The sequence below is a fragment of the Chrysochloris asiatica genome, unplaced genomic scaffold (genome assembly GCF_000296735.1).
Source record: "Chrysochloris asiatica unplaced genomic scaffold, ChrAsi1.0 scaffold00162, whole genome shotgun sequence".
NCBI classification, from domain to species: Eukaryota; Metazoa; Chordata; class Mammalia; order Afrosoricida; family Chrysochloridae; genus Chrysochloris; species Chrysochloris asiatica.
In genome coordinates this window covers 7,085,635-7,097,606 of record NW_006408680.1, presented here as the reverse complement: position 1 = coordinate 7,097,606, position 11,972 = coordinate 7,085,635, and the positions used below count along the sequence as shown (strand labels likewise).

At 53.2% G+C, this 11,972-nt stretch overlaps 1 protein-coding gene across 1 annotated transcript; it reads left to right on the top strand.

Annotated features, from left to right (window-relative positions):
* Positions 1-3,319: 3,319 nt before the first annotated feature.
* Positions 3,320-11,499, top strand: LOC102842411 (FERM domain-containing protein 1-like). The gene is made up of 10 exons (XM_006871195.1): positions 3,320-3,397; positions 3,975-4,051; positions 5,074-5,260; positions 5,850-6,005; positions 6,967-7,032; positions 7,113-7,181; positions 8,226-8,400; positions 9,523-9,792; positions 10,121-10,200; positions 11,281-11,499. The coding sequence occupies exons 1-10, from the start codon at positions 3,335-3,337 to the stop codon at positions 11,497-11,499; spliced, it is 1,362 nt and encodes a 453-aa protein (XP_006871257.1). The 5' UTR covers positions 3,320-3,334.
* The last annotated feature ends 473 nt before the right edge of the window (positions 11,500-11,972 follow it).

Sequence of the window (11,972 nt, the reverse complement as noted above, 5' to 3'; positions counted from 1 at the left end):
TGATGGAATACAAAATGAAATAGTCCAACAAAGTGATGCGTCACTGGAGGCACTCACTCATCTAGAAATTGGGAAGACAGATCCCTGGTCAACCAATTTGAAAAGATCCATACTAACGCCCATTCCAGAGAGAGGTGACCCAACGGACCACAGAAATCATTGAGTAATATTATTAATATCACATGCAAGTAAATGTTGTTAAAGATCATTCTAAAATAGTTGCAAAAGTAAATGAACAGCCAACTGTCAAGATATTCAAGCCAGATTCAGAAAAGGACGTGGAACAAGGAGCATCATTGTTGACATAAAATGGATGTTGGCTGAAAGCAGAGAATGCCAGAAAGATGTTTACTTGTGCTTTGTTGACTACACAAAGACTTTTGACTGTATGGATCATGACAAACGATGCATAGTATTGTAAAGAATGGGTATTCAGAGCACACTGTGCTCATGAGGAACCTGTACATAGACCAAGAGCAGTTGTTAGAACAGACAAGGGAACACTGAATGGTTTATAATCAGGCGCGGTGTGTGCCAAGGTTGTAGCCTCTCACCATACTTAATCAGTCTGTATGCTGAGCAAATCATTCAAGAAGTTCAATTATATGGAGAAGAATGTGGCATCAGGATTGGAGTACGGCTCATTCACAACTTGCAATATGCAGATGATACAACCTCGCTTGCTGGAAGCAAAGAGGCCTTAAAATATTTACCGATGAAGTTTAAAGACCACAGGCTTTAGTTTGAATTGCACCTCAATGTAAAAAAAAAAAAAGAAAAATCCTCACAAGTAGTCCAGTAAACGTTGTAGCTGTTGTTGGGTGCTGTGGAGTCTGCTCCAACACTTAGTGATTCCATGTGCAACAGAAGGAACCCCTGCCCAGTCCTGCACCAGTCTCACAATTGTTATGCTTGAGCCCATTACTGCCGCCACTGGGCCAATAAACACCATCATGATAAAGTTGTCCAAGACTTCAGTTTGCTTGGATCCACAATTAACACCATGGAAGCAGCAGTCAGGAAATCAAAGGATGTATTACATTAGGCAAATCTTCTGCAAAAGAGCTCTTTAAAGTGTTCAAGAGCAAACATGTCAGCATGTGCCTGACTCAAGCCACGGTGTTTTCAATCACCTCATATGCATGTGAAAGTTGGACAGTGAATAAGGAAAACTACAGAAGAATTGACACATTTGAGTTATGGTGTTGGAGGAGAATATGAAAAGTGCCATGGGCTGCCAGAGAACCAACAAATCTGTGATGGTAGCAGGACAGCCAGAATGTTCCTTAGAAGCCAGGCTGGCCAGACTTCATCTCTCATACTTGACATGTTATCAGAAGGAACCAGTCCCTGAAGGGCATCGTGCTTGGTAAAGTGGAGGGTCAGCGAAAAAGAGGAAGACCCCAGAAGATATAGATTGGTACAATGACAGCAGCAAGGGACTCAAACAGGTGTGCTGATGGCTCTGGACTGGCCAGGAATCCGTTATGTCGCTATGTGTCAGGATCAACTAGACATCACCTAACAACAAGAAGGTATAACACCCTTAATCTCATCACGAGTTTGATCCTGTGTAAATCTGTTTCCTGGGGGTGTGGGCTGCAATATAGTTTCTCTTACAAGAGAGTTTTTTAAAAGAAAGAAAAGTGAGCAGAGATAAAGAACCTACTGCCACCGAATGAGTCCTACTGTAGCACTGTGGGAAAAGCACTGCACTGCTAACCGTAAGGTCAGTGGTTCAAACCCACTAGCTACTCCTTGGAAACCCTATACTGGGTTGTTATCAGCCAGAACTGACTTGATGGCACTTAACAACAACAACAACAGCAACTTCTACCAAGACAGAAAAGTGTGTCCTTCTCACCTGGGATCCCTGCACTGTGAAGCTTCTAGAGCCAAGACAAGACTGATGCCAGAACACATGGAGATTGCCAAGGAGTGTTGGGGCTACAGCTGCTGAAAAGAGACCAAGACCTGCCCAATGCTGGTGCTTTGAACTCAGGCTTGTAGCTTCCTAACCTGTGAGAGATACGTTTCTGCTTTTAAAGCCCACCCCCCCCCCACATGCACACACACACACATTTGTGGTGTTTCTGTTACACAGCCCTGAAGTAGAGGGTCAGTAAAAAAGAGGAAGACCCTCAGCAAGATGGACGGACACAGTGGCTAACACAGACACAATTGCTCTGTTGTTCATGGGGTCGTTATGAATAGGAGCCTACTGGATGGCACTTAATAACAACAGCCGTTCCTCGGCAGAAAGATGAGGCTGTTTGCTTCTGTAAAGATCTAATAGCCTTGGAAACTGTAGAGCAGTTCTGCTCTGTCCTGTAGGAATTCTGGGAGTTGGGATTGAAAGGCACGGGCTGGTGGTTCGTAAATTGATTGTGACTGAGCCCTTTGTGACAGCATAAGAACCAAAACAAGAAGGCAGAACCCCTGGAAGCCTGTGTGTCGGGCGACTCCAAGCTTTAGGATTCTCTGCACCTGTCTGCAAATAACCACAGAAACAAAAGCCATGAGCTCTGATCTTGGAGGTTACAGATTAATTTCAGCAAGCAGGCAAACTCCCAGATATTAAATTTACAAATATTGAGGATGACCGCATTTCTATTTTCAGTTGACTTATTCTATAGCTCTGGTGGCGTAGTGGTTACGAATCGGGCTGTGAACCTCAGGGTCATCAGTTCGAAACTACCAGCTGTTCCGTGGGAGAAAGATGAGGTTTTCTGCTCTCGTAAAGATTTACAGTCTTGGAAACCCTGTACAGGGTCGCTATGAGTCGGAACCGACTCCACGGCACATAACAACAACACCAAAAATTCTATAGCAAGGATCCCTGGCTGTGCAGAGGTTAAGCACTCACTTGCTAACTGGAAGGTCAGCAGTTCAAACCCACCAGTCACTCTGTAGGAGAAAGATGGACAATCTTGAAAACTCTCTGGGGCTACAGCGTGGCTATGAATCACATGAACGTGACATTTGGTGTGCTGTTCTAATCTGGGATAGCATTACCCAGTCAAGGATGGGTTTTTGGATATATATTCCTGAACTGTTTTCCCAAAGTTTGTGCCCATGAGCACATCCAGTTCCAATATTGTCTCATAGCCCTGCATTTTAGAGACTCATTTTAGTCTAAGAAGCAGTATTTGGCACGTCTTCCCACGTGCCTCTATTGTCAGCCCAAGACAGCCAGCAAAGGCTACATTCATTTGATGGAATTTTCTGTTGTGTGAGTTCACTCAATTATTACAAGAGACTCTGAGAACTGGAATGATTGGAGCATCTCTAATGTAGGCGATTCTTTTCCTTTACAGACAATGAGTACATCTTTATGGACTTGGAGCAGAAACTCAGCAAATACTTCTCTAAGGACTGGAAGAAGGAAACCCATAAAGTGAGTGGAAAGTCGCAGGGTTGGTGGAAAGTGATCCCTGGTGGCACAGTGGGTTAAGCACTGGGCTGCTCTCCACAAGGTAGGTGTTTGAAACCCACCAGTCACTCTGGGGGAAAGCTGAAGCTGTCTGCTCCCAGAAAGATTGACAGCCTTGAAAACCTGATGGATGCAGTCTCCTCTGTCCTACACGTCACTCAGTCAAAACAGACGGGGACGGCCCCTTGTTGTGACTGTCACCCACTTGTCTGGAAAGCTGTCCCTCCTGATGAGGTTGCCTGTCTGGGCAATGCCCTGCTCTGGCCAGCCATTCTATGTGTCTTACCTTGGGATCTTGTCCTGGAAGTCGACTGTGGGAACAGCAGATGAAGCAACTCCACCACTAGGTGGTAGAAAGGGCCTTGATTGCAATACTTTCCTTCCCTTAAAATCAAAAGGTAAAGCAGTGCAGTACCACAGTCATCAAGACTGGGAGCCAGAGCACTGTGAGGCTGACTGCTGCATGGTGAGGTGGCCAGCTGGCCATCCTTTCCTGGGGCATGCTCACGGGGCCTTCTGTTTTCTCTGTCATGTCCCACAGGGAGGTGAGAGAGCCCATGCCCCATTCATTGCTTTCCTCCGGGTGCAGTTCTATGTGGAAAATGGAAGGGTTATAAGGTATCTACTGCTCTATGATTTCTTCAGACATTCCCTGGAATCATGTAAACCTACCAAGGCAAGATGCAAGTCCTGTGAATGCCAAACCTTTACATTTGAGTTTATTGGGGGCGGGGGAATTATATTGGCTGGTTGGTTGGTTAGATGGGGGGGGCAGTGAGTGAGCAGGTGGGTGGATGATTGGTTAATTAGTTGGTTGGATGAATACATGGATGGATGAATGCTTGGTTGGTGGGTGGGTGGGTTGACTGGTTGGTTGGTTGAATGGTTGTTTGATTGAATGCATGGTTGGATGGTTGGTTGGTTTGGTGTTGGCTGGTTTTTTGGGTGGGTGGGTGAATGACTGGTTAATTGTATGGTTGTGTGGTTGGTTTGGTTGGTGGGCTGGTTGGTTGAGTGGGTGGGGGGGGGGGGGATGGTTGCTTGGTTAATGGGTTGGCTGGTTGGTTGGCTGGATAAATGGATGGATGGATGGTTGGTTGGTTGGTTGGTTGGTTGGTTGGTTGGTTGGTTGGTGGATGGATAAATGAATGGATACATGGTTGTTTGGTTGGTCAGGTAGATGGATGGTTAGTTGGTTGGTTGGTGGGTGGGTGGATGATTGTTTGGTTAATTGGTTAGATGGATGAATGGACGGATGGCTGATTGGTGGGTAGGTGGGTGGATGGTTGGCGGGTGGGTGGTTGACTAGTTGGATGGTTGGATGGTTGAATGATTGGCTGGTATATCATCACTTCTTTGGAATGAAATACTAAAGACAACTTTATGCAGATGCAACATCTCTGAACACCAGACTTTGTAACCCCTCAGGTGGTATTTGTGTCAGGAAGGCGTTGGGTCACACTAAAGTTGTCGGGTTTCCTTACTTGAGTTGCCGGGCCTGGGCAGGGAGGGAGTCATCTGGAAACCTGGATGGGATTCATTTTGGGGGTCAGCGAATGACGAGGGCCCTCAGAGACTGGTTGGTTGGAGTGTGCAAGGTGGTGCCCCTCCAAAGCCTGTCTCCCCACTCCCCCCTCCAGGGACCGGACTGCCAGGCACCTGTACTACCGCCACCTCCGAGAGCAGGTGCTGCGCTCCGAGTGTGCGCACCAGGAAGAGGCTTACTTCCTGCTGGCTGCGCTCGGGCTGCAGGCCGACCTGGGCAACCACAGGGAGGCCGCACACGTGGGCCGCTACTTCGAGCCACAGGCCTACTTCCCACTGTGGGTGCGCTGCCCTGACCCCCACCTAAACCCTGTTCTCCAACCACCCTCCTCCACCACCAGCCCTGCGCTACCCTGCCCCCACCCCCAGGGCTAAGAGCCTGCTCTCCAGCTCCCCTCCCTACCTTGGCCATGGGGAGTCACTGGGGGGGGGGGGGGGCTATGGTCACATGCGGAGACATCAGAGGACAGGGTGCCCAGAAGGGAGCAGGTTTTCAGCAACATCACCTCACTCCCTAGAGAGCCGGTCCTCCCCACCCGCCTCAAAATTTGTACCACTCACACCCCCCTACAAGGCCACGCCTCCTCCCTCACACCCGCCCCCAGGAAAGCCAGTCCTCCATAGCCCCTCCCCATGAGCACGGTCCCCTCTGACCCCACAAGGCTGAATACTCTCCATCCCTTCCAGACCCATCCACGTGACTGCATGGTGCTAGCTCCCACAAGGCTGGTGGGGTGGGCAAAGGGTCATCACGTGGGGAGCCCATCCCTGGTCAGGCCGGCCCTGTCTTGCTCCAAGGCCGCAAGCTCTGTGGAGGAGGTCGGCGGGCAGCGGGCGGGCAGGGCTGGCATCACTGACCAGTGCCCCACAGATCCTGGCCAAGTGGGGCATTGCATACGTGCTGCGACACGCGCCGGCCGTGCACCGTGAGCAGCGGGGCCTGAGTCCCCGGGAGGCCGTGTTGAGATTCATCAGGGAGGCCTGCCGTCTGGACGATGTGCCCGTCCACTTCTTCCGGCTGCACAAGGTCTGTGGGCGGCTCTGGAGGGCAAGGCTCTCAAGGCCCTTCCATCCCTCCCAGGAATGCCCGTGGGGAAACCTTGTGATGAGCCAGTCCACTTACACAACCCCACCCCATCCTGGAAGACACCAAGTGGGGGCACTGAAGCTCAGAGGGGTCAGGTAGCTTGACCAGGGCCTCGATTTGAGGAGCCAACTTGAGGCCAGGCCCATCTGAACCCGAGCAGAGGCACCCTGTGTGGCAGGTGGTCAGGCGCTGTTAGAGGGCTGAGGGTCCCAGAACCTAGTATCTAGGAGTGTGGAGCCCGCTCAGGAAGAGCAAGGGGAGCGGCTGTCCCTCCCCAGCCAGGACTGCAGAAAGCCATGCAGAGAGGGGGCTGAGTGTGGCAGGGCCCAGCTAGACATGGAGATGGAAGCTCCGGGAAAAATGGTGTGTGCCCACCTGTGTGCATGTGTGTACACCGACACGTGTGCATGTGTGTGCACGTGTGTGGATGTTCATCTGCATGTGTGTGCATGTGTGGACATACGTGAGAGTCTCTGTGTGTGGAGGGCCCAGGCTCTGTGTCCCTATGTGGAGGACCTTGGCTCTTGTCCACCTCTGCCCAGAGGATGACCTGGGCTTTTTCCCTCCCCGTTGGGATGCTTGTGGCGCTGTAGGATAAACACTGGACTGCTAATCACAAGGTTGGTTGTTCAAACCCACCAGCTGCCTCTCAGAAACCAAATAGAGAGTGACTATGAGTTGGAACCAATTTGATGGCAGTTAACACTCCGAAGGGGCAGAGCACCTCTCAGATGGGTTGATTCTGCTTAGACGTTGGCACTTGTCCATCTTCCTCCTTGGGCCAGAGGACTGGGCTCAGCAAACTGTCCCTCTTGCTTACTCTCCCCAACACGCTGGGTGGAGGGATAGGCTCAGACCCCCTCCCAGGGGCCGGCTCTCCAACTTTCCATCTTGTGTTTAGGACAAGAAGGAAGACCAGCCTACCATTGTTCTAGGGTTAACCCTTAATGGTGTGCTTATCTACCAGGTAAGAGAGCTGTGGGCCTGGGGAGCCTCCCTGTTCCTCCCCTTCCTCCCAGCCCCCTCTGACTACCCCGTGTTTCTCAGGAGGTGAACCGCACCCGGAAATTGCTGTATGACTTCCCCTGGGCTCGAGTTGGCAAGCTGGCCTTCCTGGTGGGTATCTCCTGGCAATGGGGTTTCCTGCACACAGAACAGGGGCAGGCAGCTAATGACTTTGCACCAGCGGAATGAACTAGGACTTGGCCCTCCGCATGGGTGAGGTACAGAGTCAGGCCCCAGATCCCTGGTGTCACGCAGAACACCGGGACCGAGATGAGAGACAGGTCTGTCCCCTCCCCTCGTGCACGTCCCATGCACACAAGGTAGTAGGGTTCCCACATGGCAAAAGTGACGGGAGAATCAGAGTCCATCCAAGAGCACCTGCGTGGGCTGCCTAGTTCTAGACACACCTGTTCCTGTAGCAGAGTCCTCAGGTGGTACCAGCAGTTTGTGTTTGAGGCTGAAGCCCGTCCAGGTGCCTGAGAAGTCATGCCTGGCAATCCCCTTCTGAAAGGTCACGGGCCTGACCGCCATGGTCCACTCAGCACGGGTGTGGTCCCCGTGGGTTAGAGTTGGTAACAGGGCAGTAAGGAAGACCATACCGCTGTCCCTGAGCCCAGGGCGTCCCGGGACCCAGGACCTCTGGAGGGCAGGGAAGAAGGGATTCTGGAGCTCTGCGTTCCAGGCCTGAATTTCCACCTCGCCCATGAGCTGTGTACTGTAACATGGAACTTTTCAGCAAACACTTCTTCCTACCAAATGTTAAAACCAAATGGTATCAACTGAACTCTCACTCATGCCGGCCCATGCGTGTCAGAGCAGAATGTGCTCCATGGGATTCTCAGTGGCTATTTTCTCTGTAGATCGTTGGGTCCTTCTTCTAGGTGCCTCTGGGTGGACACCCAGCTCCAACTTTTCACTCTGGAGCCCAGAGTGTTAACTGCACCACCCAGAGGCTTCCTCTGACGCTATTTTGGACGCTGTTTTTCTCAGACTTCAGTACCAAGCAGGATGTGGCCCTGGATTGCAGCATCTGCAACATCTGTGTGCATGTGGAAACGTGGTGTTCCCATGGTGGTGGCTAGCTGACTTCTTCCTGTTGCTGCTTCGGTTTCTAGGATTGACCTGGGACATTACCTGTGCCCTCTCTCCCTCCAGGGGAAGAGATTCGAGATCCAGCCAGACGGGTTGCCCTCGGCCCGGAAGCTGGTCTACTACACGGGCTGCCCCGTGCGTTCCCGGCACCTGCTGCATCTGCTCAGCACCAGCCACGGGCTCCACCTCAGCATCCAGCCTTTACTGCAGCAACTACAGCAGCTGGAGGAGGAGAAAGGTGGGTGCGGCCTGGGCCTGGGGAGCGCAGGGTGACTGGCACCCTCCCCCTCCTCACAGGGACCACACGCTGGCTTCATGCCCCCCAGGTATTCCGGGTGGTGGGCATCATTGACCCCATTTGGTGTGTGTATCGGTGTGTTTGTTATGTGTGTGTGGTGTACATGTGTATATGTAGTGTAGGTGGTTGGCTGTGGTGTTAAATGTGTGAATACATTCATGGGCATTGCATGGTTAATGTGTAATGCATGTGCATGTGTGTATGGGAGTGTGCCTTGTGTGTGCATGGTGTATCTGTGTAGTGAATGTGTGTGGTGTGTAGATGTGTGTATAGGTGTGTGGTATGTGTATGTGTGTAGTGCATGTTGTTGGTGTATGGTGCATGTATAGGTGTATGTTGTGTGTGCTGTGTGCAATTGTGTAATATATGTAGTGTGTGGTGTGTAAATGTGCCTTTAGCTGTGTGTTGTGCATTGTGTGTGCATGTTGTATGTGGTTGGTGTGTGATGAATGTATCAGCGTGTGTGTTGTATGTGTGATGCACATGTGTGGTATGTGTTTAGCTTTATATGATTGAGGTGTGTATAAGTGTGCACGTTTCATGTGTGTGTCATGTATGAGGTTGATGCGTGGTATTATGTGTTTATGGCATGTGTGCTGTATGTGGCTGGTTGTGGTGTGTATACATGTGTGCATGGTGTGTGACCCCCTCACTGTGCAGTGTTTACATGTGTGTGTAGGTGTGTGCATGTCATGAATGAGGTTGGTGTTTGGTATGTATGTGTATGATGTGTGTATGGCATGTGTGCTGTTACATGTGTGCTGTATGTGGCTAGTTATGGTGTGTATATGTGTGTGCATGTATGTGTGGTATGCATGCACTCACTGTGCAGTGTTTACACACGTGTGTAGGCATGTGTATGTCTTGTGTACGTGTGGTGTTGTGTTATGTGTGTGTGCAGTGTACGTAGCTGGTGTGTATGTGTGGCACACACACACCACTGCCTCTCCCAGGCATTGGCTCCAGTGTGGTGTTTGCTGGGGACAGCCCTGGACAGGGATCCAGGACAGCACAGCAGGGCACAGTGGCTGTCTGTCCCCCATGCTCTGCTCATCCCAACAGAGAAGAAGTATTACTGTGAGTCCTATGTCAGCGACACGCTAGAGCTGGACATGCATCCAGATGACCGTCACTCCCAGGGCAGCAGGGACAGTAGGGACAGTGGCCACTCGGGCAACAGCCGCAGCAGCTCTCACACGTCCGGCATCGAGGCTGACACCCAACCCGAGTCACGGGAGATGTCTGTGGATGAGCCCTTGGTGGCTACAGAGGGCTCCAGCAGCCAAGCCAGCCACAGCCTGGCCAAGGGGGACCCTCGGGACCTGGGGACCGGTGAGTGAGCGGCTGTCAGTGGGCCCCCATGGAGTGGGCAGGGCCACAATGCCAGATTCCCGGTGGGATAGTCCAGGGAGGAACCAGGGCATGTGAGAGAGCTTCCTGTGGTCTTAGGGTACCAGTGACTCTGGAGTCCCCAGACCCATGGGGCAGAGCTGAGCCTGGGGTTCCCCAGTCTTAGAACCTGCCCGAGATGTGGAGGGGTGGTCCCTGGGCAGGTGTGTGGGTGTGGGGGGACTGTCTTGGGGGTGGTTGTCTCCTATGCCCATCCCACCTCCAGGATCCCACTCACTCTCACCCATAGCTAACCCCCCTTGGCCCGCAGCCTCTGGCCGGGAGCCCTTGGCCAGAGCACAGATCACCTTAGTCAAGATGAAAGGCCAGAGCACCGACGCCTTGCACCAGGTACGACGACAGCAGAGTGGGCGCAGATCTGCCCAGACCCCCTTCATCTTCCCATCTCCCCCAGCCACACTGCAACCTGCTGCCTGTGGGTTAGCCCCTTGGGGTCTGGGGCTGAGGGCCGCCTTGTGGAGCACTCCCACACCCCCATCTGCACACTCCCCGGCCTGGGCAGTGGACAGCTGGGTGTGTCGAGAGGGCCAGGGCCCAGACCAGGGCTCTGGAGAGGCGGCTCCTCTTCTTGGGTTATTCTGGAGGGGACTCACTTAGAGGAGAGGCTAGACGTAGGGAAATCTAGGAAAGGGTCTGCATGCCTGGCGGGGATGGAAACTGGGGACAGGTACCCCACTGCTCCGCAGGCTGTCTATCCAGAGACCCTCTGTTGATGGACACAGGACTGGGGTGGGGGGGTCAGCACCACAGGGCAGGGTCGCACTCGGCTACTCTGCCCCTCAAACCACAGCCATGGTTGTCAGAGGGTCGTGGGGAGGGGGACTGTGAGAAGCCCTGGGTCCCCAGAGTGGGGGGTCTCTCACTGTCCCCCACCCATTCCTGCACCAATCATACTGCTCACCTCTAATAAGGGGCGTTCTCAGAGTTTCTTCCGAACATTCTTAACTTAAAGCTCTTGTCAGAGCTGCCCTCCTGTGGTCACTGGGGTGGGGCTGAGCTGTCCACAGGGGTCCTCTGTGTCCTGGGGGCTGGGGATGATGGGCTGGGGACCTGGGGCTTACAGACCGATGGACACACACTATCCCCTTCCCTGCTTTCAGAATCTCCACCCACACGACGTAGGTGACTGACCCATCAGTCCCTGCTGCCTCCCACTCACAGGTGGTCCAGACAGGACCAGGCCAGGGATGACATTGGGGGCACATTCTGGGGGTTGGGCAAAGGCCCTGTGTGGATACTGGCGGGGGGGGGGGGGTAACATCAAGGTCAGTGATTAAGGGCTGAGTGGGTGACAGTTTGGGAGGCCAGTCCTTGGTAGTCATCTGTGGACCAGCTTTGGTCCTGTGAACACCTCTGGAGGGACAGCACAGGGACAGGGCACCTCAGTCCTCCCTGTGCTCTGGTCCACAGATCCCAGGGACCAGCACCCGAGGCCTTCCTGAGCAGCACAGCTGGAGCCTGGACAACGTGTGTGGACAAAGTTCCCCACCCTCCACACACAGCCACACCAGCCGCTGCTCCTGGAGGGCCCCGGCAGCCCAGTCCACCCTCCAAGGCAAGAGAGCCCTGAAATGCCTGTCCCTGGACCTCCTCGGAGAAGGCCAGCCGCCCCAGGAGTTTGTGGTGTAGCTGGCACCCCGCCAAGGGTCCCCGCTGACCCTGTGTGATGCGTCCACCTGGAGCAGTCCCCACAGCAGGACAGAGCCACTCTCAAGGCCCAGGTCCACAGTCTGTGCAGCCCAGTTTCCTGCCAGTGGACAGTAACAGGTACCCCTCTGGGCATCTGTCAGCACCATGTCCCTACCAGGTCTGCGGCTGCCCCCTCAGTAATTGGGGATCCACATCCTCATTCTGATTTGGGGGTCTTGAGTGGACCCAGACACTGGACAGGGACCCTCATGAGAGTCTGCGAGTCAGAGCTAGAGGCAGCCCTGAACCTGGAGACCAGGTGTGCAGTGTCATGGCCAAGGGGTTTACAAGCCCACCTATAATCCCACCGTTCATACCCACTGGAGTCTGGCTGACCAGACTCCCAGACCCCACCGTGGAGCCTACAGGGAGAATGGCCACCTGACCAGGTGCTACCTGGCCCCATGCTGCTG